Genomic DNA, 26,667 nt, shown 5'->3' with positions numbered 1-26,667 from the left:
CTGGCAAGAAAGGTTAACTTCCTAAAATGGATGGGTTTTCCCCAGAGCTGGTGCAGATCTTTCTTAGCAAAGGGAGCAGAGCCATGCCCCAGTTAATTATGCCATCCCACAACATGGCCCCCAAGATTTTTTCCCATTCATGCCCATCTAGAGAGCAGGCTCCTTGAAGCATAGTGTCTAGGGGCAGCAAAGGAGGCTTCTAAGGACCCTTCTTGGAAGGGAACATGAGGCTCAGGGCTCAGGGTGCTGGGCCCCCAAGTGGACAAGACTTATTTTTGTTTTTCCTCTTTCTGCTCACTTCACAGATGAGGCTATACCTGGGGCCTCCATGTTGCCTCAGTGGCCACTGGGGAGTCAAGCCGCCTTTGCGCCTCAATGCAGAAAGTCAGCCAAGGCTGGATTGTGCATTGCCTCCTGGGCAGACCTATGTGGCCTTTATCATCCGGCCCACAGTGAGTGTCCCTTGCAGAGTTTCTGTTCTCCTCCCTCCCCAATCCCATCACAAGAGGAGAGCATGGTGTTGTAAAAAGTGCTATATGTGTTTTTTTGTTTTGTTTTGTTTTTTGGCCAGGCAGTGGGGGTTAAGTGACTTGCCCAGGGTCATACAGCTGGTAAGTATCAAGTGTCTGAGGCCGGATTTGAACTCAGGTCCTCCTGAATCCAGGGCCAGTGCTCTATCCACTGTGCCACCTAGCTGCCCCAAAAGTGCTATATGTGGAGTGACCCTTCCATTCCTTGTACTTTCATGATCCTAGGGCAAATCACAACCTCTCTAAGCTTCAGTTTTCTCACCTGTAAAATGGGGATAATAATAGCGCACACTTCACAGAGTTATTGGGAGATGGTATATGTGAAGCACTATATAAATGTGAGTTGTTATTAGTATGAAGCAGAGTGGTGCAACACGTAGAGAACTATCCTCGAAGCCAGGAAGATCTGTGTTCAGTGTGGGCCTCTGACACTGGCCAGGTGATGTTGGGGAAATCACCTAACGTAGGACTAGACTTAACAGAGTAGGGGCTGACTTACACGGAGGAGGGATTTTCCTCCTCTCTGAGTTCCCTATACTAATGAAATTGCTGGTCCAAGCCCTTTCCCAATGATACCTGAAAAGGACTTGGAAAGCTGGAGGCTCAGTCTGGCATGTCCTCATTTCCCCCATGGTACCCAGCATGGGTCATGGAGCAAGATGAGGAGGTGGGACAAAGGGGGAAGGGGCAGAACCCCACCTCCGTCTTGAATAACCACTTGCAACAGGCACTCCCTTAATGCTAATGTCTTCCCTCTGAGATGATCTTTAATATGCCCTGTCTATAGCTTGTCTGTACAAAGCTGTTTGCTGTGTGGATCCCCTATTAGACTCCTTGAGAGCAGTGATTGTCTTTTGCCTTTCTTTGTATTCCCAGTGCTTAGCACAGTGTCCTGCACATAGTAGGTGTTTTATACGTACTTGTTGGCTTGATTTGATCAACTTGCTGACTGAGTGATTGGTTCATAAACTGAAATGAAGTAGCCACCAGAGAAATGCTGCCCGAGCCCCCAGCCCAGACTGAACACCAATTAGGGTGGGGTTAGGGTAGGGGTAGGGGTAGGGACAATGTTCAGCTACTAGGTGGCTGGTACTGTGTCATTCATGTCAGGGCCAAGGACCATCTCTAAGAAAGGTAAGCAGGGAGGGGATGGTGTCACGGTGTTCAGGGGGATGCTCCCTGGTCAGTCCTCTTGTACCCTTCCACTGCAGCCCCTAGTGTATTCCCTGACCTACCTGAAAGTCCTCCGGTTTGCTGGAGACCTGGATCTGTGACAGGAAGAGCCGGAACTTGATCGGCTCCGGGAGCAGTGATGCAAACTGGCTTTGCTGAAGGGTCTTGGGTGGAGGCAGCGCTGACACGGAAGCGAATGGACACAGAGGTCCTCGTCCTCATCGTCCTCTTCTTCCTCCAAGAGGAAACCACTATCACTGCTGCTGTCCTCAAAAACAGTGTCATATTCTGGGCTTTTACACAAGGCAAGATCTTCCTCCTCCAAGGTACCATCCAATAACCCAAAGTGCTTCGTTAAGCTGGCTCGGATCTCATGGTCTCTTAGTGGCTTGCTGTCCTTATTGGGAGCTCTGCAGCTCCTTGCTTCCTTGCTCAGTCCTTGGGCATCAGCCCTGGAAACCCTGGCCTGGGATTTGTCCTCTGTATGGGCTGAGGAGGGCTCCCAAGACCTCAGTACCTTCCTCTGGAAGGATCCTTCCGGCTTGAGGACCTGGCAATAGTCATGGTCTCCAAAGGATCGGGAAAAGGGACGCTTCTGGCCTACCTGGGATGGCTGAACTGTGGCTCGGCTCAGGTGGGCCAAGAGCTCACTCCGCTCAGGATACTTCTTCCGGGACTTATGGGGCCCCCTGGCAGTTGCCACAGGCCGGGGACCCTCAGGGGAGGGGATGGATGGAGCTGCCTCTTTGTTTGGCCTGTGGTTCACATCTGGCTTGAAGGGGTCTTCCTCGATAGGTTTGTAGGGTGGTGTAGTTGGTGGTGTGAGACCTTCTCCCCAGCACCAAGAAAAAACAGACAGTGTGAGTTTGATGCTGGGCCCTTTCACTATAGGCAGCTAATTAAGACCTTGGCTGCCTCTGTCTAATAAGACCCAGGGGCCCTATCTTCATGACTCACCTGGAGAGCATTCTTAACCTTAGTCATTCAGAATCCAACCCTCGTTTTCTTCCTACCAAAGTAATGTTCAACAATTCATGACTCATCAGGCCCATATCCCAGTAACCTGATGGTAGGTTCCAACAGCTGATATACTCATGGGTCTAGGGGTTACTTTTTCTCTCAATTAACATGCAAAACTCAGGCTTCTATCTGCTGGAGAAAAACTGTTCCTGCCAAGCTCATGCCCATATTCCTGGAGCTGGAAGGAGCCTTAAAGACCAAAAGGTCTGGCCATACCTGACCAAGAATCTCTCCTACAACTTTTTTTTTTTTTTTGGTGGGGCAATGAGGGTTAAGTGACTTGCCCAGGGTCACACAGCTAGTAAGTGTGAAGTGTCTGAGGCCAGATTTGAACTCAGGTACTCCTGAATCCAGGGCCGGTGCTTTATTCGCTGCGCCACCTAGCTGCCCCTACAACATTTTTGACATGTAAGCATCTAGCCTCTGCTTGAAGACATAACTACCTCCTGAAGCAGAGCCCCACCCCCAGCACAGCTCACATGTTAGGAAAGGCTTCCTCTCATCAAGTCTAAATCAACCTAACTTCCACTTGATACTTCTAAATTCTGCTTGCTAGGGTCAAACTAAACAAATCCGATTGCTCTTAAGAGATGAGCCACCATATCCCCCTAGAGTCTTCTCCATTTCCAGGTCAAACATTCCACTTCCTTCATTCAAACAACAGAGAGAGTAAGGGGGCAGGATCAGGATCCCGACTGTGAACTCATAGTCACCTGACCAGGTTCCCAATGGAGTGCCACGTTTGCCTGAGCCCATGTTATCTAAAAGTAGCCCAGGAGGTTCTGGGATTGGATGGAACAAAGGTCTCATCAGATTCTGCTGCTGGCCCACCTTGATCACAGTCACTCAACCCCAAGCAGGGTCATCCTAGGGGGGCAGGACCTGGGATTCTACCAGAGGGGGCACTGTCAATGGTGAGGAATGAAGAGGGGGGCCTCACCTGCTGTCCCGCAGAGTTCCACTGTCAGCACCTGGTCAAAGTTCCGTTTCCCCAGTGAAGGGTCACTGGGGAGAAAGAAAAGAGGAGCTCATAGACACTGTAGTCATTAGACTATCACACAGAGAACAGGGTGGAGAAAAAGAAGCAATAAAAATTCTGGTGGGATTTGCAGTAAGACAATGGTCCCCGGGTTTAATTTGCCAGAGGAGTCCCCAATCCTCAGTATTTATAGGATAGAGAGTAGCATGACAGATGGGGTGACATTGTGTTGAGGGGTGGGGGAAAAGAAAGAAGAGAAAAGACACCTCCTCCTGTGGGCTGTCTGAGTCTGCTGAGATTGTGCAATTGGATCTCATGGCTTCAACATTTCTCCCCTGGGCCTCCAGAGACTAGCTTCTAGACTAAAGTTGATTTTTCAAAATGATCCAACAACTTCCTCCCTAAGATCCCCATAGCGTGCCCACACATGAGCCAAGTGCACTCGCGCGCACGCACACATACACATACACACACAAAATCACACACTCTCCACCCCCATTTTATACCATGTCATACCACACCATATTATGCCACACTGTACCTCCCTAGATCTCACTCTGCTATGTTATGCCCAGACGTTCAACAGAAGCTTTTTGCAGGGGAGGGACTTGAAATCAGAGCTAAGTTCAAGGACTAGATACCCACCCACCCCCAGCCATATGAATTTTCTTGAATTAATCCAATAAGATATTGCAAACTTACTTCTGTGACAAGGCCAGTGTGAAGCACCTGGGAGTTTCTGAAAAAGAAGAAACAAGAAAGATTCACATGCAGGGCAAAGCCATCAAGCCAACTCCAAGACATTTATGACAAAGTCGATCTCATCTCATTTCCCCATTTGAATGTACTCTCCTTGAGGGCAGTCGCTTTCTTGGTCTACCAAGTACTCAGCACATAATACATGCTTAATAAATTCCTATTAACTGACTGATCCCTCTGAAGCTGAGAAAAGTCAGATTGTGGATGCCAACCAAGAGATGTCCATCAGTGTCTGGGAATGGGCTCTACAGAATCATACAGGATGAGGGCTGGAAGGGCTCTCAGGACAGACAGAGCAGGAATGTCAGCACTGGAAATGACTTTCGGAGGGCATCCAGCATAAGCCCCTAATTTTACAGGTGTGGAACCCAAGGCTCAGGGAAAAGAATGTACTGATGTGCCCAAAGTCACATAGGGAGTTGGTGGCAGAGCTGAGCCCAGAGCCTCTTGAAGGCCGAGTCCACATCAGCCTGTTTCTCAGCTCCTCCTCCGTCCTCCCTTGTGACCCTGCCCTCCACGCCGCCCCTCTCTCTACCTCTCGAGCATAACCGAGGGCAGCTGTGGTCCTCATCCGTCTCACCACTCCCACTCTCACTGGGGCTCTCCAGGGCAGGGAGCTGGGCTGCTCTCTGCTGGGACGGGTCACAGATAATCTGGACTTCCTCCAGGCTGCCCACCTCCACTTTCACCTCAGTGTCATAGGTCTCTGAGTCCAAGCACAGAGAGGATGGAGGCTCTGCCCTTTCTTCTGGGGGTGCCTCATCTACAAATGAAAGCCAAGGGCCTAGTTCGGGGTTCAGCCTCTTGGAGCGTCGAACAGCATAAATAGAGCTCTCTGGCTTCCGTCCCACCTTGGTCCCAGCTGACAGAGGTGGACTCTGTGAACACCTTCTGGCTTCCCCTTGCCTTTCCTCTTCTTCCTCCTTAGCCACTGAAAGAGCATTGATTTCTTCCTTTACTTCCAGTTTCAAGGGCCTGAAGCTTGGCCTGGGCTCTGTGGTCCCAGGGGAGGCCTTGATCTGTACCTCACAGGCCTTCTCTGATGAGGGTCTTTGGCTTTCCTCAGAGGACCCGGGGCTGGGCTTGGTAGTGGGTGATAGGGAAGCATAGATTGGCATGGCCAGCCGGTAGGGCTTGCTCACATCACAGAAGAGGTCTTGAGCCAACAGCTCTCTCAGGATGGAGAATTTGGACCAGGAAGCTTTGGGTGGTTGGAGAGTTGTTGGCCTCTGCACCAGGTTGTCTGGTGGCTGCCCCTCCTCGCTCTTACAGGACGCTGCCTTTTGTAGCATGCAGTCGGCCTTGGCTCTCTTGAAAGGGTTGCTGCAGGACAGAGAGGGGGTCGCCAAGCCTTCGACTGGCAGCTTCCTCTGGGGAAGGCAGTAGGTGTGCATATAGCGGATCAGTTCCACCATGGCACGCATGTCCTCTGCACAAGCAAACTGGTCTTCGGCAGTTGCTTCGGATGGCATAGGGGAGGCCAGGGATGAGGCCTGGGCAAGCCTGGGGCTTGAGCACTCCTCACCCGAGTCACTTTCTTCCTTGATGGGGATTCGGGGGCTCTGGGCCGGTGGGGAGGGAGGCAGCTGTTGCCATCCCCTGTCAGGAGCCCGAGGGATCAAGCGAGGACAGCAAGGAGCTGAGGTGAGATGCCTATGAAGTTCAGTGTAGCTTCGGCTCTGAGTCTGGTGAGGCAAGGACTTCTTGTCCTGAGGGCTTTCCATCTAAAGAGAGACAGATAGAAGCAGTGATGAGGAGGAAAGGGCCATATTTCTCTCCTTGTGGTTTCAGAGAAGAACAGGCCAATATCCCACAGAGGCCGACATGATAGCGTGACTTAAGGGAAAGGATACAGAATTTAGAATCCAGATTCCTATGTTTGAATCTCAAATCTATCAGTACTGGCAGTGTGACTTTGGGTAATCAACTTTGACTCATTGGGTCATAGTTTCCTCGTCTATAAAATGAGGATATTGAATGAGATTATTTCTAAAAATTTAATATTTTATTTTTCCCAATTAAATGTGAAAACAATTTTAACATTCTTTTTTTTCAAATTTTGAGTTCCAAATTCTCTTCTTCTCTCTCCTCTCACCCTCACTGAGAGGGCAAAAAATTTGACATAGGTTCTACATGTGTAGTCATGAAAAACAAATTTCCATGTAAATCACGCTATGAAAGAAAACAGACAAAACAAAACAAAAGAAAGAAAGTAAAGAAAAAGTATCTTCAATCTGCATTCTTTCTCTGGAGACAGGCAGCACTTTTCATCATAAATCCTTCTGAATTGTCTTGGATTATTATATTGCTGAGAATAGCTAAGTTATTCATTCATAGTAGATCATCATGCGACATTGCTGTTACTATGGACAATGTTCTCCTGGTTCTGCTCTGGATTAGATGATCTTAAAAGGTACCCTCTAGTGCTAAATTCTATGATCCTGTAATTTAGTAGTTAAGAAACTGGATGAGGTTCTATCTAGGGCCTTGGTTTCTTTTTTCTTTTTTTGTGGGGCAATGAGGGTAAAGTGACTTGCCCAGGGTCACATAGGTAGTAAGTGCGTGTCAAGTGTCTGAGGTCAGATTTGAACTCAGGTCCTCCTGATTCCAGGGCTGGTGCTTTATCTACTGTACCACCTAGCTGTCCCCTAGGGCTTTGTTTTTTAACGGTAAAATTCGGGCAATAATAACTGAACTATCTACCTCACAGCACTATAGTGAGGAAAGTTCCTTGTAGAATGTTGTGTAAACATGAGTTGTTGTTTGTGAGTTTTCATTTGGGCTGTGCATACTGCTCACATTCCCCCAGATAAGCCTTCAGCCTTTGCAGTTACTCTCTGCCTGCCCTTACCAAGGTCACTAAATTGACCTTGGTCATTTCTGTTCCTGCTACTTTTTGTGGCTTTGTTCTAATCCTGCTATGCCCAGTCTCCTAGGGAACTTATGTCAAAGATCTCATGATAACAGCCCAAAGCATTCCTGATAGGCATAAGAACAGGGAGGGGGAAGGGTGTCATTTGTCGGATTATTAGGAGAAACCAAGCACAATGGACAAAGTTCTAACTCATGTGATTATTTAATCCCTTCTGCCAAAGTGTTATCTTGGGCAGTTTACTCCATTGCAGCCTAGAGGTTTTTGCTGGGCCTTGCCAAGGCTGACTTTCTGTAAGAATGTGATGCTAGCCAACATTGCCCCTAAGAGCTCTACCACTTAGAGCATTACCCATTCCAAAGGCAGGATGGGATTGCTGGCATATCCCACTAGCACATCCATTCCTATAGCAATGAGCAATAGAATTTGCTACGTCACTATGATCACCAAGGCTCTGACATTAACTGGCTCTTGTAATACTGGCACCAATGATCTTTAGGCTCTGAGGATAATGGAGGTCGGATCTGTGGAAATGCAGAAATCCTTAGGTTGTGTACATAATAGTCTGGAAGACTAGCAGAGACCAAAGAGTTCAAGACAACGTCCAGGAAGCAAGTTGCAGAGTCAGAATTAGAACCTGGGACCTCTACTGCCAAATTCAGGACTCTTTTCACTGTACCACATGAGATGAATGTGTTAGAAACAGAAAGGCAGCTTAAACAGCACACCAGAAGGTATTCCTGACATCTGCAGGACCTTAATCATTCATCTGCTGTTTCAGTTAGTCTGAGGTTCATTCCCCATCCACGGTGCCTTTCCCTGGGATGCTAAGAGCTCAGAACTAGAACAGACTCCCTTTACGTAGGAGGAAAAGGAGCCTTACAGAAGTGGGGTAACTTTGACCCAAGGTCACCCAGAGAGTCAGCAGTGGAGCTGGGACTAGAGCCCAAGGTTCCTGACTCTCACTCAGTAAAATATTTGTTGAAAAATGAATGAAGGAGGGAAACAAGGAAGCATTCTATTCTTCTGTTTCGGATGGCCCGGAATGTGGCCGTTATCATGTAATTTCCTAAAAGGGACCATTTCTCAGCAAGGGACCCTGGTCTGGCTCCTCTGCTCTCTCCATGTCTTCCCTGTCTAGAAGGCTCCTCCCCACTTCTTTGTGGCATGACTCCACTGCCCTTCCCTCCATATTCAATTACCACATATACTGCTTACCACAGGACTCCGATTTTACTGTGGAGTACTGTCTGGAGAAGTTTAGAAGGAACTTGGGTGCCCCTCAAACAGAGAAAACATTTACATGTAACAAAGTGTATGTCTATGTATATCTCCTGGGTCTTGGATGGGGAAGTGGGAAAACACAGCATTCATGTTAACTATGAGAGCTAGCAGGAAGTCCAGTGCACACCCAGAGAAGACCCAGGCTCATGACTTTCCACAGAGCCTTCACCCATGCCTAGGAATACCTTGAGGTAAGGTCGCTGGCTTTTTGACTTGGATGCTCCTTGCCGCCGGATAGCCCCTTCCTTCTGGGCCTCCACGCTTGGAGTACTGTGGGATGGCGAGAGTAGTAGCTTCTGCAACTGATGGGAGAAGCAAAACACAAGATGCATGACTTCACCATCAGGTGCCACCATGTCTAAAGCAAGTGGGAGTTCCTAGAATCATAGACTTAGAGATGGAAGGGTCCTTAGACATTGCTGAGTCTCCCCCTCCTTTTATAGTGAGTGTCAAAGAAGTGAAATGATTTGCCCAAGGTCACTCAGGGAATAAGTGGTAGACCTGGGATTGGATCACAATTCAAGAATGAAATACCCCATCCTGGAAACAATTAACCATCAAAACCTTTGAACAATGGGGCAGCTAGGTGGCACAGTGGATAGAGCACCAGCCCTGGATTCAGGAGGACCTGAGTTCAAATCTGGCCTCAGACACTTAACACTTACTAGCTGTGTGACCCTGGGCAAGTCACTTAACCCCAATTGCCTCAAATAAATAAAATTGCCTCAAAATAAATAAATAAATAAATGAATGAATGAACATTTAAAAAACAAACAAACAAAAAAAAACCTTTGAGCAAATTCTTTGGTTTGCTATTTCCATACAAGTCCTACCTGTATGGGTGAAGGTCTGAATCTAGAGTCAGAATAGACTTTTGAGGTCATCTAATCCAACAGCCTCTTTCTTTCTTTTTTTTTTTTTACAGAAGAAGAAACTGAGACCCAGAAAAAGAAGTGACTTAGGAGCATAGATTTAATGTTGGAAGGGACCTTAGAAGTCTAGCCCAACCTTCTCATTTTCCAGATAGAGAAATTAACCTCTCTGAGGTTAAGAAATTTGCTCAAAGTTCTTCAGGGGCCAAGTAGGAGAGGTGGGATCAAGCCCAAGTCTTTGGATGCCAAGTTCAGTGCTCTTTCCACTATACTAGGCCTCCTCTGGTTGGAGAGTGTATAAAGGGGATTCCTGCTTTAAGTCTGAGCTGGACTAAGATGCTTTCCAAGTTTCTAAGTCTAGGCTCCTGTGATCCTAAGTAACATGTTAAAGGGAAGGTTTTTAAGGCTCTCAAAGACAGTGTCACACAAGGGACATGATTTTCAAATGCCAGTGAAACATTTGACATTTGCTGGTTCTTATATGGAAGACCCCAGCAGTGCATCCCCAAGCTCTGATAGGCACAAGGCCTGAACCAATACCAAGGCAAGTGTGCCTGAAGTCAGAAGTCAGAACTCAAGTTTGCAAGGCAAAAGGCCTCGATTTTCCCATTTCTTGGAAAGGACAAGAAAAGCTTTGTCTAGCTTCTGCTCCCCAGTATGTGTGTGAGGGATATGTCGAGAACTGTTGCTGAAATGAGAAATATAAAATTCTACCACAGGGGGCTGCTCTTAGCTTGCCCAGTGCAAAGTCTTCCTTTCTTTCCTTCAGGGAAACAGCACAATTTCCTTCCCCTCACCCAGGTCCAAGGTGGGGAAAGCTTTCTTTGGCCAGTCATTTAGATATATAATTCCAAAAGAAGCAACATACCTCTCCCCTAGGTGTAGCACCTTATCACTGTATGGCCTCAAAGATTTGCAATGGAGTGGCACAGTGGGAAGGGACTCTAGAGAAGATCTAGTTCAACCTTATTTTTAAAATAGGGAAACTGAGGCCCGGAAAAGGAAAGTAAGTCACCCAGAAAGTTGGTGACACTCAATCCCACAAAAGTAGATGTCATAAGTTGTTAGCTGGGAGCCTTATTGCTACTAAGATCATGGAATTCCGAGCTGGAAGGTTCCTTTGAGGTAATCTCAGTCCAATTCCCTCCTTTATTTTATAGATGAAGAAACTCAGGCCAAGGGGGAAGTGATTTACCAAAGGTTTATATGGGTAGTAAAGAGCAGAAACAGGATTTGAACTCAGGCCCTTTTACTCCAAACCAGTGGCCTTAGTGTTAGAATAGAGTAGTGGTTCTCAAGCTTTTTGGTGTCAGGACATCTTTAGGCTCTTAGAAATTATTGAGGGCCCCTCAAAGAGCTGTTGCTTAGGTGAGCCATATCTATGGATATTTGCTGTATTAGAAATTAAAGTGTCTTCATTTTATTAGGAAAATAGTTTTGACTTTGAAGACCCTTTCAAAGGGTCTCAGAGACCCCCCCAGGAGTCCCCAGAACACACATCGAGAGCCACTGCACTATGGCTTCCTCCATGGGATTGAGGAGAAAGTGATCATTAACAGATTGTGTACATAAGGGAAACATTTCTGTTTGGGCTAAGGGTCCATGACCCCAACCCTACTCCCACTCTCTCAATTTATGGATGGGGAAAGTGCATCCATTATGTGGAAGGGACTTGCCCACAGTCACACTGTCTACAAGGAGAAGAGATAAGATTCCAAGCCTTCTAACTCTCAGACAAGTGGTCTTTTCACTTTGTGGTTGTCAATTCTTATTATATCTCCCAGAGAGAAGTTGGCAATGAGTTTGACTCCCACATTTTGGTTTTTTGTTTTTTTTTTTTCTTTTTCAGGGCAATGAGGATTAAGTGACTTGCCTAGGATCATACAGCTAGTAAGTGTCAAGTATCTGAGGCTGGATTTGAACTCAGGTCCTCCTGAATCCAGGACTGGTGCTTTATCCACTGTGCCACCTAGCTGCCAGCATTTGACTCCCATATTGGGGAAGGCCCAGAGCATGTCCACCATGCTAGCAAGTGCACAATACAGTCTCTTGAGTGGGGAGTAAAAGGTATGAGGTCTGAGAAAACAGAAATGGAGGCACAAACTTATAGAGGTAAAAACCAGACATGACGATCCTAGGAGCAGAGGACAGAAAGCTAGAAGAGAGCTTAGAGATGATTTAATCCTAACCCCTTCATTTTACAGATGATAAAACTGAGGTTCCAAGAACTTAAATGACTTGCTGATGGGCATGATGAGACATTGAGTGGTAGAGTCAGGATTGAAATATCATCCCTTGGGGGCAGCTAGGTGGCACAGTGGATAAAGCACTAGCCCTGGATTAAGGAGAATCTGAGTTCAAATCTGACCTCAGACACTTGACACTTACTAGCTATGTGACCCTGGGCAAGTCACTTAACCCCCAAATCATCCCTTTAAGTTCAGTGTGTCTTCCATTATGCCATTATGCCATAGGGACACACATATACCCATTCAAACCTCATAGGAATTGGGTAGCCCCATCCCCAAAAACACTGACCTAAAGTGGGGGGAAAGTACACAGTTTTGTACTCATTGTACGTTGTACAATTCCATTTAAAAAGTAGGAGGAAATTAATTCTTACCAGAGACAGTTCATCGACCTCAGACTCCAGGGCCTGCAGCCCATCCAGGGCATCAGGACTGGCTTTGGGTGAGGGGACAGGTGAGGTGGGGCCTGGGGTGGGCACATCCCCATCTTCCAGAGTATGGAAGGCAGCCAGACCCATATCGTCTTCCTGGATATCATCCAGGGTCTCAGTGAGAGCAGCCAACAGGGCCTCATTTTCACCACTTATGATCTAAAAAAGGGAAGAGAGATTTATGTGATTAACAGATGCAGATGCTACAGAAACAGGCTTACCCTTTGGCCTGGTGTCTATGGGCCTTTCCCTTTCTTCTGCTACCATCCCTTGGCCCACATAGCTTGATTTTCCGCAGAGCACAGAGCAGGTGTTACATAACTATTTCACAGGTTTCCAGAATGTTACAGTTGGAAAGAACCTCAGAGATGATCTAGTTCAAACCCCTCACTTTACAGATGAGAAAAGTGAGACCCATGGAAGGGAAGTGATTTTCTTATGGTCATGAATCTGGTCGGCAACAGAGCTAGGCCTAAAAGACCTGAAGATCTTACTAAACCCAGTGTTCTATGAAAGAAAAGGAAGAGAGAAAAGGAAAGAAATGGCAGGGAGAACAGAGAGAGGCAAGAAAGGAGAGGAAAGGAAGAAGAAAGAAGGGGAGGAGGAAAAGAAAAGAGAGGGAGAAGGAAGGAAGGAGCTGGAGAGGAAAACAAGAAGAGGGAGAAGATGAAAAAGGAAGATGGTTGGATGGATAGGGGTACCACCTATTTTTTTTCCCTCAAAGTTGCTGAATGTTGGTGAAGATGTATTTAGAGTTTTGAGTGAAATGTTTACAAGAGATGGAAAAAAACAAAAGTAGCCAAACCCCAGTTATGCAGAATAAGCTTATTGGCGATATTGTCTGGGCACCTGTCACTTCTATTTCCTCTTACTAGACTATAAGACCCTTGAACTGGATCTTGAACATCTCACTCAGTTGCTAGCACTACACACAGCAGGAGATCATTAATATCTGTTGCTAAATAAGAGAGAGCTCAGCAGCTCATTAAAGTGGGGGGGGGGAGGGAGAGAACCATCACCACAATGTATTAGAGTCAAGTGATGCTTCACTTGGCCAGGAAGAAGAATGGACTCTGCCTCTGAAAAATTGAAGAGAAAACCTCAGAGGAAGTATTCAAGTAGCAGCTGGAGGACCACTTGTAGGCACTAGACTAGAGAAGACTTTTAGTCAAGAACTGGTTGGACGAGATGATCTCTGAGGTCCATCCAAATTCTGAAGATTCTGAAATTCTTTAGGGTTTTTTTTGGTTTCGGTTCTTTTTTTTTCATTTTTATCTGATATTTCTAGTACTTGGCAGTTCTTGACATAAGTAGTCATTGAAAAAACAAAAGTAGTCATCAAAAGAAATCATAGTAGGCACTTAATAAATATTTGCTGATTTTTAAAAAAAAATTTTTTTGGTGTGGGGGGAGGAATTAATATCTTCACTTCCAGGAAAGCTTCACCATCTTTTCTTGATCATTTCCAAAACAACTCAGCTCAGTAAAAGCAGAGATGGACAGAGCATAGGCTGTAGTGGAAAAAGTCTTGGCTTGAAGGTCAGGAGACCTGGATTCTAATCCCAGCTCTATCACTTACTAGTTGTGACCTTCAGTTTCCTCATATGTTAAATGAAGTTGGACTAGGTTATTTCAAAAGTCACTTTTAGCTCTAAGACTCTGAAGCTAGGCATTTTTCAAATTGATAAATGGGTATCTCAAGTCTTAGTCAAGGCTTAATGCTGGGCCAGCATGACCCCATAGAAGGGTAGGCTACCCAGAAGCCAAGCTGGATGCCTCCAACGTACCTCTCCTGTCTGTTGGCCAGGGATGGAAATTCCACTATTAGAACTTCATTCCTTCGGCTATAAAACTTGAATTCCTTTAAAATACAAATCTCCTTGGGAGGATTTACTTTAGGTTGGTCTCTGTCACTGACATCTCAGGATGAATGCATTTCAGATCTTTACCTAAAAACCAATTTTGAGAGGGAGATGGGAGTGAAAGCCAGAGGCATCTAGTCAACATCTTGCCTAGGTCTTCTGACTCCTGATGCAGTGATCTTTCTTCTCCACCACAGATGTCTGACTATTTAATTAATTTCTGACTCTCCTACAGCATGGGGCCTTGTAGGTGACCTTGGAACATCCATGTCTATTGAGGATGACGGTCACAGTGTGGTCCAGGCTACCTTCCAAGCCTGCAACATAGTATAGGTCTATGGAGTCTGCACAGTTGAGGGAAATCATTGGCCATTTTCCAGGAAATCTCGGAGGGCTGGTTATCCTTTGTCACCTGATTAAGACAAGGAGAAATGAGGAGAAGGTATAGATTCCACCAAAGCAGGAGATCTCATTGTTTCAAGGTGAAACATAATTTACAGTTGTCCTTACTTGCTCTCTGACAACCTGGCTTTGGTCATCAGCTCCATAAGCAACCAATGAGGTGCAAGGGAGTCAAGCGGCACAGACAGTGTATCAGAACGGTGTTGGAAACATCACTCTGGGGGGATGACATAAATGCAGCCAAATGGGAGGGGGGCTCTTTTCCAAAGGAATCGACCCTGAGAGATGCCACATAAATATGCTGCTACATTAAGGTGGCTCCCTACAACCACCAGGGAGACACCAATCTAAATTTAACTAATGTGAAACTGAACAATGAGTAACACAAGCAAAGACAAAGAGGGCGTTTCTATCTGCATGGAATCTAAGAGAGGCATGCATTAGCACTGCAGAGGAGGGAGAGTGGAAAGTACTCTGAGCATGAGAACACAGGGGCATCTGACTATTGTGACAATGACATTATTTCTTATTTACCTGATGCTCTACTCCCCAAATCACCTCCAGACCTGGACCTAGACTCAGGAAAGCTTGCAGAGTTCAAATCCAGCATCAGACACTCACTAGTTTGTGACTCTGGGCAAGGCCTTAACTTCCTCACCTATAAAATGTGGGAGTTGGATACAATGGCCTCTAAGCTCTAAATCAGGCAGCTAGGGGGCGCAGTGGATAGAGTTCTGAAACTGGAGTCAGGAAGACTCATCTTTCTGAGTTCAAATCCAGCCTCAGACACTTACCAGCTGTGTGACTTTGGGCAAGTCACTTAACCTTGTTTGCACAAAGTTTCCTCATCTATAAAATAAGCTGGAGAAGTAAATGGCAAACCATTCCAGTGTCTTTGCCAATTGGGCACAACTAAAAAACAACTCAACAATAGGCTCTAGGGGCAGCACCGGCCCTGGAGTGAGGAGTACCTGAGTTCAAATCTGGCCTCGGACACCTGACACTTACTAGCTGTGTGACCCTGGGCAAGTCACTTGACCCCAATTGCCTCACTAAAAAAAAAAAAAAAAAAAAGCTCTAAATCTATGATCCTGTGATCTTAATCCGATGTCCCAAGTTGGCTTTACCCCTGGAAACAGACACGAGGATTTGGGACCACTGAGTTGTTATATTTCTCAATAGAAATGAATAAAAATATATCTAATCTTTCAATTCTACTTGTATATAATTAAAGGCAGCTAGAGTGTTGAACCTTGAGTTAGGAGGACCTGAGCTAAAATCCAACTCCAGATACTTACTAGCTGTGTGATCCTGGGCATCTTGATTTAGGCAACTGTGGTGCAATGAAAAGAACACTGGATTTTGAATCAGAATGCCAAAGTTTGTGTTTTGGCTCTATTCTTCTACTTACTTGTTATCTGTAATACCTTAGATAAGTCACTTTCTCTCTCCCTGAGTCTTAGTTTCCTCATCTGTAAAATGAGCATAGTAACACTTATACTGCCTACCTCACAGAGGGAGTTGGGGGAGGGGGAACTCTGTCAAGTTTAAATCAATATACTGAGAACTGTTGACCTTGAAGGGTTCTGGCTGCCTTTGTCCCTGGTCCCAATTCCAATCTACAAGCTGGGATCCTTGTTTATCATGTCCTGGCTAGGTTCACTGAATTTGATTGCTTCACAGAAGAATTTAATTCAATTCCACTTTAGGCACACACAATTCCACACAAGGCACTGTGATCCTTGCTGGGGAAAGTAGAGAGGTTGGGGATGGGTGCTTGTGTCCCAAGAACCCAGTGAATTTGCGCTGACTCAAATTGATTCAAGATTTCTTTTGGTTGGCAAAATTCTAAATTTTAGGAGAGTGGGGGAGAGAGGAGGTGTGGCAAGAGAAGACAAGCAGCAGATGAGGACAGAGGAAAAGTAGAGTTTAAAAGATCTGTCATCTCTTCTTCTTCTTTTTTTTTTTTTAGTGAGGCAATGGGGGTTAAGTGACTTGCCCAGGGTCACACAGCTAGTAAGTGTTAAGTGTCTGAGGCCGGATTTGAACTCAGGTACTCCTGACTCCAGGACCGGTGCTCTATCCACTGAACCACCTAGCTGCCCTGTCATCTCTTCTTAGAAGGGAATGGACTCAGAAATTCCTGGATAGAGAACCATCAAAAGAACTGGCTTCAAATCTTGACCCTGCCATTTTCCTACCTGTGTGACCTTAGAGGAGTCACCTCCCTTCTCTATATAAAGTAAGGGAGATCGATTTAATGATGTCTAAATCTATTCCAAGACTAAATCCTATGATCTTATGATCCTATGAAGCATCCCATTGGTTTAGAATCATTCATCCACTTCCCAAGTATCCAGGAAACTTATTATAAGTACTATTGCTGGGTGGTACAGTAGATAGAACTCTGGGCCTAGAGTCAGGAAGTTCTCAGTTCAAATCTGCCTTCAGGTACTTACTAGCTATGTGACCCTCAGCAAGTCAATTAGCCTCTTTTCCTTAACTGTAAAATGGGGATATTAATATAGCACCTACCCCCATAATAAGCTATTGTGAGGAACAGATGAGATAATATTCACAAAGCACTTAGCACATGGCCTGGCACATAGTAGGTACTTTAAAAATGCTTGTTGCCCCTTCTCCCCCCATTAAAAAAAAATTAAACACCAATACTGCCTCATCCTGTGTCTCCCACCCACCTCCATACAAAGACCCTCATTCTTGGGATCACAATGTTGTTGGATGACTTTCCCACTCCTTCTCTTGTTCAATTCTGGCTCTGGATTCCCCAGCCCTGAGAGAATTGGCAGAAACGCTATTTCATCACATGAATACTGCCCCCCCCCTTCTACCCCCATGGCCTTTTTCTTCCAAACCAATCCAATCCAAGCCTGTCTGTCCTTCCTTGAAGAGGTTTATCTGAAATAGGGATCTCGTGATGCTTTCTTCGCTGTCCTGGCTCCATTTCAAGGACAGAAGCAATAGCTGGTAGTGAGGGGGTTGGGGGGAGATGGGGGTGGGGAGAGGTTGGAAAGATGGAACCAAAGGGTTTGTTATTTTTGTAACCAAATCTAAAAAAGGAAAGGGCACAGTGAGTTTCTCTGTTGGCTTGGACTGTGGTCACCTGCAGCTGAGTACTCCTGGGAGCACAGAACTGAAGCAAATAGCTTCATGAGATTTGAGGGGAAGGAGACAAGGTTAGGTTTACTATGGCATAGGATGCCAGAGACAGAGAAGCTCTTAAAACACGGGTCCTGTCTGTCTCACATTTTGTATTCTATGACCTCAGGCCTCTTCCAGCTCTGAGGAGTATATGGTCCCTAATTTGAAGTTTACAAAACTCCTTACATATGGCCCACCTCGTTCAATCCTTGCCACTACCTGATAGGGTAGGCTCTCTTACTATCTCCATTTTACAGAGAAGGAAACTGAGTCTGGGAGAGGTCAGCCGATTTGCCTAGGGCTATACAACTAGCAAGAGAGTCGGGTCTTCCTGTCTATCCATTGTACCGCTGAGCTTCCGTTTGCAGCTGTTACTCTATGTTGTGTTTGCGGATGAATCAATAAACATTTATTAAGCACCTACCACATTCTAAACACTGTGCTGAGTCCTTCCAGCTTTAGTATGAATGACAAAACATTTACCAGGCATCTACTGTGTGCAGAACAAAGTCACTCAGTAAGGCTCTAGCCAGTATTTTATTATCTACAGTAATGGAACCTGAAACAGGAACTCAACAGGCCTGGAAAAGTCCCCAAGAACCCTCTGGTATGGGGAGATTCCCAATCTGAGGGTTCAAGAAGCTTGTGATGGGGAGTACAGGGAATACTTGGGAAATTACTATATTATCTTACTGAAATGTTCTAAAAGTGGTATTTTTTAAAATGAGAAAAAAGTTGTTGAATAAAGCTTTCAGCATGAAAAATTAATATATTTTATTTGATTGTGCACATGCATTCTATATCTAGGATTTATTTCTTTTCATATTGAATAGGGGGGCACGGTAGATAGAGCACCGGCCCTGGAGTCAAGAGTACCTGAGTTCAAATCTGGCCTCAGACACTTAACACTTACTAGTTGTATGACCCTGGGCAAGTCACTTAACCCCAATTGCCTCACTTATATATATATATATATATATATATATATATTATATTGAATAGGGAATATAAAAAGGTTTACTGAAAGCCCTGGGATACAGGGGCAGAAGAACTGAAAAACAAATTGAGGGGCAGCTAGGTGGCATAAGGGATAGAAGTCAGGAGGATCTGAGTTCAAATTCAACCTCAGATACTTATTAGCTGTGTGACCCTGAGCAAATCACTTAACCCTTGATTGCCAGATGAAAGGAAGGAAGAAAAGAAGGCAGGCAGGCAGGCAGGCAGGCAGGCAGGCAGGCAGGCAGGCAGGCAGGCAGGCAGGCAGGCAGGCAGGCAGGCAGGCAGGCAGGCAGGCAGGCAGGCAGGCAGGCAGGCAGGCAGGCAGGAAGGAAGGAAGGAAGGAAGGAAGGAAGGAAGGAAGGAAGGGAGGGAGGGAGGAGGAAAAGAGGAAGGAAAGAAGGAAGGGAGGAAAGAAGGAAGGAAGGGAAATGAAAAACAAATTGAGCCTCAAGGAAGCTACTTATGTAGATTAGACTAGCCTAGACTAGATTGATTTCCAAGATGGGGATCTTTCCACCCCTTTAAATCCTCCCAATGACCTTGTGAGGTGGTCAGGACAGGCATTATCATTCACCTTTTACAGTGTTGGAAACTGAGGCCCAGAGAAGTGTCCTGCAGCTTTCTAACCTAACAAGCTAGTCAGAAGGTGAAGGTAGTGACTTCAGGCTCCTTCCCTGGACAGGCTGGGTTAATTTGCCCCAGACCCCGGAAATAACTCCCTTTGTTCCCACATTGTCATCACTGACAACAGGACAGAGTGCACCATCAGCTCCCAGTCATTTCCCTTTAATAGCAGAGCAAAAGAAGCAAGAGCTGTTCAACAGCAGGAGTCTCCCACAACCCTCCTCCCTCCCTTTACTCCACTCATTCCCTCTGGAAACTGAGTGCAAATTAACCAAGGCTTTGTCAGCTGAGAGAGGGATATTAATAGATGCAGAGATGCTGTGCTTCTTGCTCCACCCCCACCCCTCCTCTGATCTTCCTCTTCTGGCTAATCTAAAGCCTGGAGAAAATGAATCTTAAAGTAATCTGCGGAGAAATCCCCTTGAAAAACTAGGAGGCAGCTTGGTTTCAGGAAAAGGGTATTGGACTGGGAGTCTTGAGACGTGGGTCCATGTCTTGGCTAGGCCATTAAATTATAGGTGTGTCTGTTTCCCTTAGCAAAATGCAGTGGATAATATTATCTACTGAACATCGAAGAAAATAATGGAATTGGAAGTCCTTTGTAAAGCACAAAGCTCTATGTAAATTCAAGTTAATCGTTGTTATTATTATTAAGTGTAAAATTCCATTCCAAACTTATTCTAGCCTGCCCTTCAGGGTTTAGCACAAAAGCCCCTCTTCTAGGAAGCCTTCCCTGATATTTCCAAGTCAGAAGCAATCTTTCCTGGCACAGTATTGGGGGGTGGGAGTGGAGAGAAGCTTCCCTTATTATGAATTTACCATTTTTCTGAATTATGGTTATCTGTGGTCAAGCATGTCTTACCTCTACTACTAGACACAGAGTTACTTGAGAGCAGGGATCAGACCTTGTTTATCAGAATATTTTCCCCCAGCACATGGTTCTGTATAAAGTTAAGTTCTTAATAAATATTAAGTGGAATTGGAATGAATTGATTCAGTGTTAAGGAAAATTACTGAAGCAAGAAGCTGGTGAAGACAGCAAGTTGGGGAGGCTGGAGAAAATCTGAATAAGTTGAAAGAGTGAGTATGGGTAGCAGAAATAAAGGTGGGAAGTAATGTAGCATATATGATATTGGTAACTGAGTATGTGGCCCCTTGGCCTAAGCTATTCTAAATTACCTATACTTCCTACTCTATTCTTCCCCTACTCCCTCCAGAAGAGCCTTATAATAAAGTATGAAGAAAGGAAAGGGGGTAAAATTACACAAAACATTAAAAAAATATCAAAATATTTTTTTAAAAGTCTGACACCATATGCATATCTCATATAAGCCATGATCCCCTAAGAAGGGGTAGAAGGGGGTAAGATAAGAAGAGAGCTATTTTCTCATTTCTCCTCTCTGGAGCCATAATTCCAAATCATTTAGTTTTTATTTATTTATTTTTTGGTATTGCTAATTACATTATTATGTATATTTGCAAGTTCAGTTTACTTCACTTTGTTTCAGTTGATAGAAATCTTTCCACGCTTCTCTGAATTCATCATTTTTATAATTTCTTAAAGCACAGTAACATTCCCTCATATTAATTTAGCACAATTTGTTTGGCTAATTGCCAATCAATGATTACCACAAAAAATGCTACTAAAAATATTTTGCTATAAATGCAGACTTTCTTTATGCAATTGACCCTGAAGTATATATCTACCAGTAGAATCCCAGAGTCTGACTATGGATATTTTAATCACTTTATTTTTACACAATTCTAGATTTCTTTCTAGAATGGTTGTACCAATTCACAGCTCCACCAGCAATGCATTTGAGAGCCTTTCTACCACCCATCCCCCAACATCTAATCCAATGACTAATCCCATCTTTTTCAATCTTTGCCAATTTGCTGGATATGAATTGAAACTTTAGGACTGTTTTGATTTGCATTTCTCTTATTATTTATGATGTGAAGTTTTCTTTCATTTGGTTGTAAGTAATTTGCAATTCTTTTTTTGGTTTGTTTAGTTTTAATTCATTTTTTAAAAAATAAGTTTTTATTGATATTTTCTATTTCTTATACCACCATAGTATCCCAAGTTTTCCTTGCCCTCCCTCTCCATGAGAGCCATCCCATAAAACAAATAGTACTTTTTAGAAAGGGGGGAAAAATCAGTACAACTGATTGATACATTGAAAAAGTCTAAAAACATGTATAATATGTAACCTTCTCCACCAAGTGGTAGGTTAGGGGTATCTTTTCATAACTTCTCATTACAGTCCTCCTTGATCTTTATAATTGTGTTACATTTACTTTTGATTTTTTTTGGGGGGGTTGTCATTGTTCTTTCTATTTACATTGTTGTAGTTACTTTGTATATTTTTTTCTTGGTTCTGCTTACTTCATTCTACATCATAGAAAACTTGCCAGGTTTTTCTGTGTGCACATCATTTCTTAAAGTACAATAATATTACATCAAATCCATGTACCACAGATTAGCCATTTCCCAGTAGATGGGAATCTACTTGGTTTTCAATTCTTAGCTATCATAAAAAGTGCTGCTGTTATAAATATTTGAATATATAAGGACTTTCTTCTTATTGATCACTGCCTTGAGGTATAAACTCAACAGTGGAGTCTCTGGTTTAAGCGATATGAATATTTTAGGCACCTAATTTACATAATTCTAGGTTGCTTTCCAAAATGGTTGTACCATTTCACAACTCCACCAACAATGTATTACTGTGCCCACTCTTCCATAACCTCTCCAATATTGACTATTGCCACTTGGTGAGGGAGGGGAGGTCATTTTTGCTAATTAGCAGGGTGTAAGGTGAAACCTTAGAAATGTTTTTATTTAAATTTTCTTGTTGGTGATTTGGAGCATCTTTTCCTGTGGTTGTAAAGACTTTGCAATTCTTTGAAGAACTGCTTGTTCATATCTTTTGACCACTTATCTATTGGGTGATGGCTTTTTGGTCTTAAATATTTCTGTTGTCTGAATAGCTTATCAGAGACATTTGATACGAAGTTTTTATTTCCTCATTAAAGCAATTTCCCCTTCTTATTCCAGTTGCATTAATTTTGTTTATGCAAGGGCTTTTCAATTTCATGTAACCAAAATTATCTATTTTATCTTTTGTAATTGCCTCTATACCTTGTTTGATTAAGCATTTACCCTGGGGCAGCTAGATGGTGCTCTGGATAAAGCACCAGCCCTGGATTCGGGCGGACCTGAGTTCAAATTCAGTCTCAGACACTTGATACTTACTAGCTGTGTGACCCCTGGGCAAGTCACTTAACCCTCATTGCTCCACAAAAAAAAAAAAAAAAGAATTTACCCTGTACCCATGACTGTGGAAGATGTATCCTTTCTAATTTTTAATAGTATGATCTTAAATATTCAGATCATATGTCTATTTTGAATTTATTATGGAATGTGGTATGGAAATGTCTAAATATAATTTTTACCTGAGTCCTTTCTTGTATTCCCAACAGTTCTTATTATATTGGTAGTTCTTTTCTAGGTAATTTATGTTTTTAGGCTTACTGAATATTGGATTGAATTCAGTTATTCTTCCTTGTCTTTTCTGTTTCATTAATCCTTTTCTAGTTTTTAACCAGTAACAAATACTTTTGGTGATTGCTGCTTTATAATGTGAAGTGCTATTCCCCTTTCATTCTGATCGTCTGCCCATGATTTTCCTTGATATTCTAGACTTTTTGTTCTTCCATATAAATTTCATCATGTTATCATTTTACATTGTCATATGTTATATTAAGACAGAGATGATGCAGTAGGGAGAGTGTTGGGCCTGGAGGCAGGGTAAATCTAAGTTCAATCCTGGCCTCAGACACTTCCTATCTGACTGACCATGGGCAAGTCACTTAACCTGTCATTGTCTCAGTTTCCTCAACTATAAAATGGGAATAATAACAGCACCTCTCTCCTAGGGTTGTTGTAAAGATTAAATGAAATAAATGTAAAGTGCTTAGCATAGTAGGAGGCAAATAGTAAACACTATGTAAATGCTTATTCCTTTCCCTTCCCCATTTCATCTAGCTCATAAAATATCCCTTTAGTAATTTGATTGGTATAGCACTAAAACCTGCAAATTAATTACAATTTTAAAATCAATTTGAAAGTATTGCCATTTTTATCTTAGTGGCATGGCCCAGACATGAGCACTGCACATTCCTCCATCTATTTAAGTTGTTCTTTGTTTCTCTTGTTCTTTTGTTTTATAGATTCATCTATACAGGTATCGAGTGTGTTTCCATAGATTGACTCTGAGATATTTTATGCACTTTGTAGTTATTTTCGAATGGGACTTCCCTTCCCTTTATTCCTTTTGGATTTTGCCATTATTTTATAAAAATGCTATTTATTTTTGTGGGCCAATTTTGTAGCCTTCCACTTTATCGAAGCTATTGTCTCAGTTTCTTTACTGATTCCCTAGGATTTTCTAAGTAAAATATGTTATCTTCCAATAGGGATTGTTTTGTCTTCTCCCTACCTATATTTATACCTTTAATTTCTTTTTCTTATCTTATTGCTAACATTTCTAGAAGTAGGGCAAATAATAGTAGGGAAATATTTTTGCTTTACTCCATATTTCTTGGGAAAGTTTCTAGCATTTCATCATTACATATATTACTAGATTTAAGAAGAAAAAGAAACCTCTGTGTCTAAATGAGTTGTTCTTTGTCAGAGACTTTTTTCTGTATATACTTAGATAATGTGGTTTGGGGATATTTTCATTTTTAATATGACTGTATTAACTTTTTCTAACACTGTACCATCCTCATGTCCCTGGTACAAATACGACTTGATTATAGTGAATGTTTTTTGGAATAAATTGTTCTAATAATTTTGCCAGGACTTCGTTGAAAATTTATGAATTAATATTGCATGGCTATGTCTTATCTTCTTTACCTGATGACGAATTCCATTAGGCAAGGGCTATCTCTGTGCAGTATGAATACATAGAAGGACATACCTGGAAAAGTTCTGAGTCTTCCGCACAGGTACCACACTGGCTGAATCCATTTTCAGATGTCTCTGTGCCCCATTGAAGCTCACTGAAACAGCTGGCAGAATCCAAATCACTGGCATCCAACTGGGAGAGGTCAAGGTCTTGGAAGTCTTCATAGAAGTGCTCCTCCCCTGCGCCCTCGCACTGCAGAGACAGGAAAAGGGAAAGGGCCCAATGGTTATGGTTCTGGCTAGGACTTCCACATTGAAACAATTGAGCAATGATCCAGGCATGGCTCTGTTGGTCCTAAGTTCAGGTTCTGAGGCTTCTGGGAGGAGAGGGGAAGGGGCTCTCATTGTCATCCATGGCTCCACAAAGAACCAAAACCAAGGGAAGGCAGCTTTTTTTGGCTGCAACCCATGATGGGAGTGAGGAGGCAGGGATGCATAACCACATACATTTTTTCTTATAACTTTTTCTAAATGAACACAAAATCATAGGCTTTAAAGCTGCCAGGAACCCCAGAGATAGCCAGCCCAATCTCTTAATTTTTTTTGTTTGTTTATTTATTTTGTTTTTTTGGTGAGGCAATTGGGGTTAAGTGACTTGCCCAGGGTCACACAGCTAGTAAATGTCAAGTGTCTGAGGTCAAATTGGAACTCAGGTATGCCTGACTCCAGGGCCGGTGCTTTATCCAGTGCGCCACCTAGCTGCCCCCCAATCTCTTCATTTTACAAATGAGGAAATCGATGCTCAGAAAGTTTTAAGTGACTTGTCTGAGGTCAAAGGGTAACCATTGGTGCAGGGATTCAAACTGTTTTTTCTACCACATCACATTGGGTGCATACATGCCTTGTTCTGGCTCTGCTGCTTTTCTGTTGTTTGGCTAGCTCTGGCCTCTGCTGGTCAGCCATAATCCTCATAGCTCCATTAATTATTTCCTTCACAAAGACCTCCTGCTTCCCCTCTACTTATGATATAGAAAGTCCCTCAGGCATGCCTCCCACCTCTCCCAGGCAGAGATGATGGATTATAGATAGGTTCAGATGAGGCATACATTTTCAGGGGTGGCCAATACGTTAATTTTTGTTTGACTCTCCTCATTTGTCCTAGGGAAGGTTCTACAGGCAGGGGAGGTAGAAGGTATATGTAACAAGCATTGATTAGGCAGCTTCTGTGTGCCAGCAATGGGTAGCTAGGTGGCACAGTGGAGACAGCATCAGGTCTGGAGCCAGGAAGACCTGAATTCGGATATTTACTGCTGTATGACCCTGGGCAAGTCATTTAACCCTATTTGCCTCAGTTTCCTCATCTGTAAAATGAGCTGGAGAAGGAAATGACAAACCACTCCAGTATCTTTTCCAAGAAAACCCCAAATGGAGTCACAGAGAGTCAGACACACCTGAACAACAAATGTGCCTGTCAATGTGCTAAACACTTAAAAATATCTCATTTGAGCCTCATAACAACTTTGGGAGGTAGGAGCTATTATTATCTCCATTTTACAGTTGAGGAAACTGAGGCAAGCAGGGTTAAGTGATTTACCCAGAGTCACACAGTTAATAAGTGTCTGGGGTCAAATTTGAACTCAGGTCTTCTTCTGCACTCTATCCATTGCACCACCTAGTTATCTTAAATAATGATGGCTCATTTGTTGAGGTTTGAAGGAAATGAAAACACCTGCCTAGGAGAAGCGAGGGATGTAGGTTATCATCTGAGACTATTGAGTTGACAATCCACCTCTCACTATAGTATATTCCTGTGCAAGTTTAGAAAGAACATTCACTGGTGGGTCCCCCCCCCCATGGGAACAAATTTATTCTAAATTGGGAAATCACTGAGGAATCTTCAAAAGTAGGTAAGTTCATCTTTCTTTTCCAGTCTGTGTATCAAAAGGAAGAGCAAAGGAAACCTAGGGAAGAAAAAAACCCAAACACCAATTTTTAAAGTTTCTCATGTTGTCAGAATCCAAACCAACTCATCAGGAGTCTCAACTTATGAATACGGCAAATTACTTAACCTTTATAAGGACCAACACAACATGGAGAAAAATATTCCCTAAATACTGATGTTTAACTTATTGAAATAGTAACAATCTGCCTTTTGTTCTGACAAATAAGCTAATCAGATCACTCTTCAGTTTTATGATATACAACAACACTTTGCCTAGCTAAAGACCAGATTAAAAGCAGCCAATCAGTATAAGAGCATTGGTGGGGATGGGTGGGCCAATAACAGGAGACAGAATGACAGCAGGAAAGATGCTCCCAGACTTCCTCATTCTGAGGATAAATATAGAAAATAGACAAATAGCAGACCCAGTGCCTTATTATCTCACAGGACTATTAATGGATGCCCATAATGACGGTCTTGAGTCATCAGAAAGAGCTATACACTAATGCTCAGTATTCTGGGCTTAGGAAGTTAAGGAAGTATGTGATGAATATTAAAAATGTTTCCTGATGAGCAGGCAGATTTCAGCGAA

At 43.5% G+C, this 26,667-nt stretch overlaps 1 protein-coding gene across 3 annotated transcripts in view; it reads right to left on the bottom strand.

Annotated features, from left to right (window-relative positions):
• PPARGC1B (PPARG coactivator 1 beta) overlaps positions 1–26,667 on the bottom strand; it is a 166,745-nt gene that overhangs the window by 21,645 nt on the left and 118,433 nt on the right. For all 3 annotated transcript variants that reach the window (XM_043981445.1, XM_043981446.1, XM_043981444.1), the window contains 7 exons: positions 24,207–24,386; positions 12,113–12,328; positions 8,803–8,919; positions 4,997–6,185; positions 4,405–4,441; positions 3,664–3,728; positions 1,766–2,531 (listed from right to left, as the gene is read on the bottom strand). In XM_043981445.1, coding sequence (XP_043837380.1) covers positions 1,766–2,531; positions 3,664–3,728; positions 4,405–4,441; positions 4,997–6,185; positions 8,803–8,919; positions 12,113–12,328; positions 24,207–24,386 — 2,570 coding nt within the window. The remainder of the gene's footprint in view (positions 1–1,765; positions 2,532–3,663; positions 3,729–4,404; positions 4,442–4,996; positions 6,186–8,802; positions 8,920–12,112; positions 12,329–24,206; positions 24,387–26,667) is intronic.

Source organism: Dromiciops gliroides, chromosome 2 (assembly GCF_019393635.1).
Source record: "Dromiciops gliroides isolate mDroGli1 chromosome 2, mDroGli1.pri, whole genome shotgun sequence".
Classification (NCBI taxonomy): Eukaryota; Metazoa; Chordata; class Mammalia; order Microbiotheria; family Microbiotheriidae; genus Dromiciops; species Dromiciops gliroides.
The sequence above is the reverse complement of the archived record's forward strand: the minus strand, read 5'-3'. Positions and strand labels throughout refer to the sequence as shown.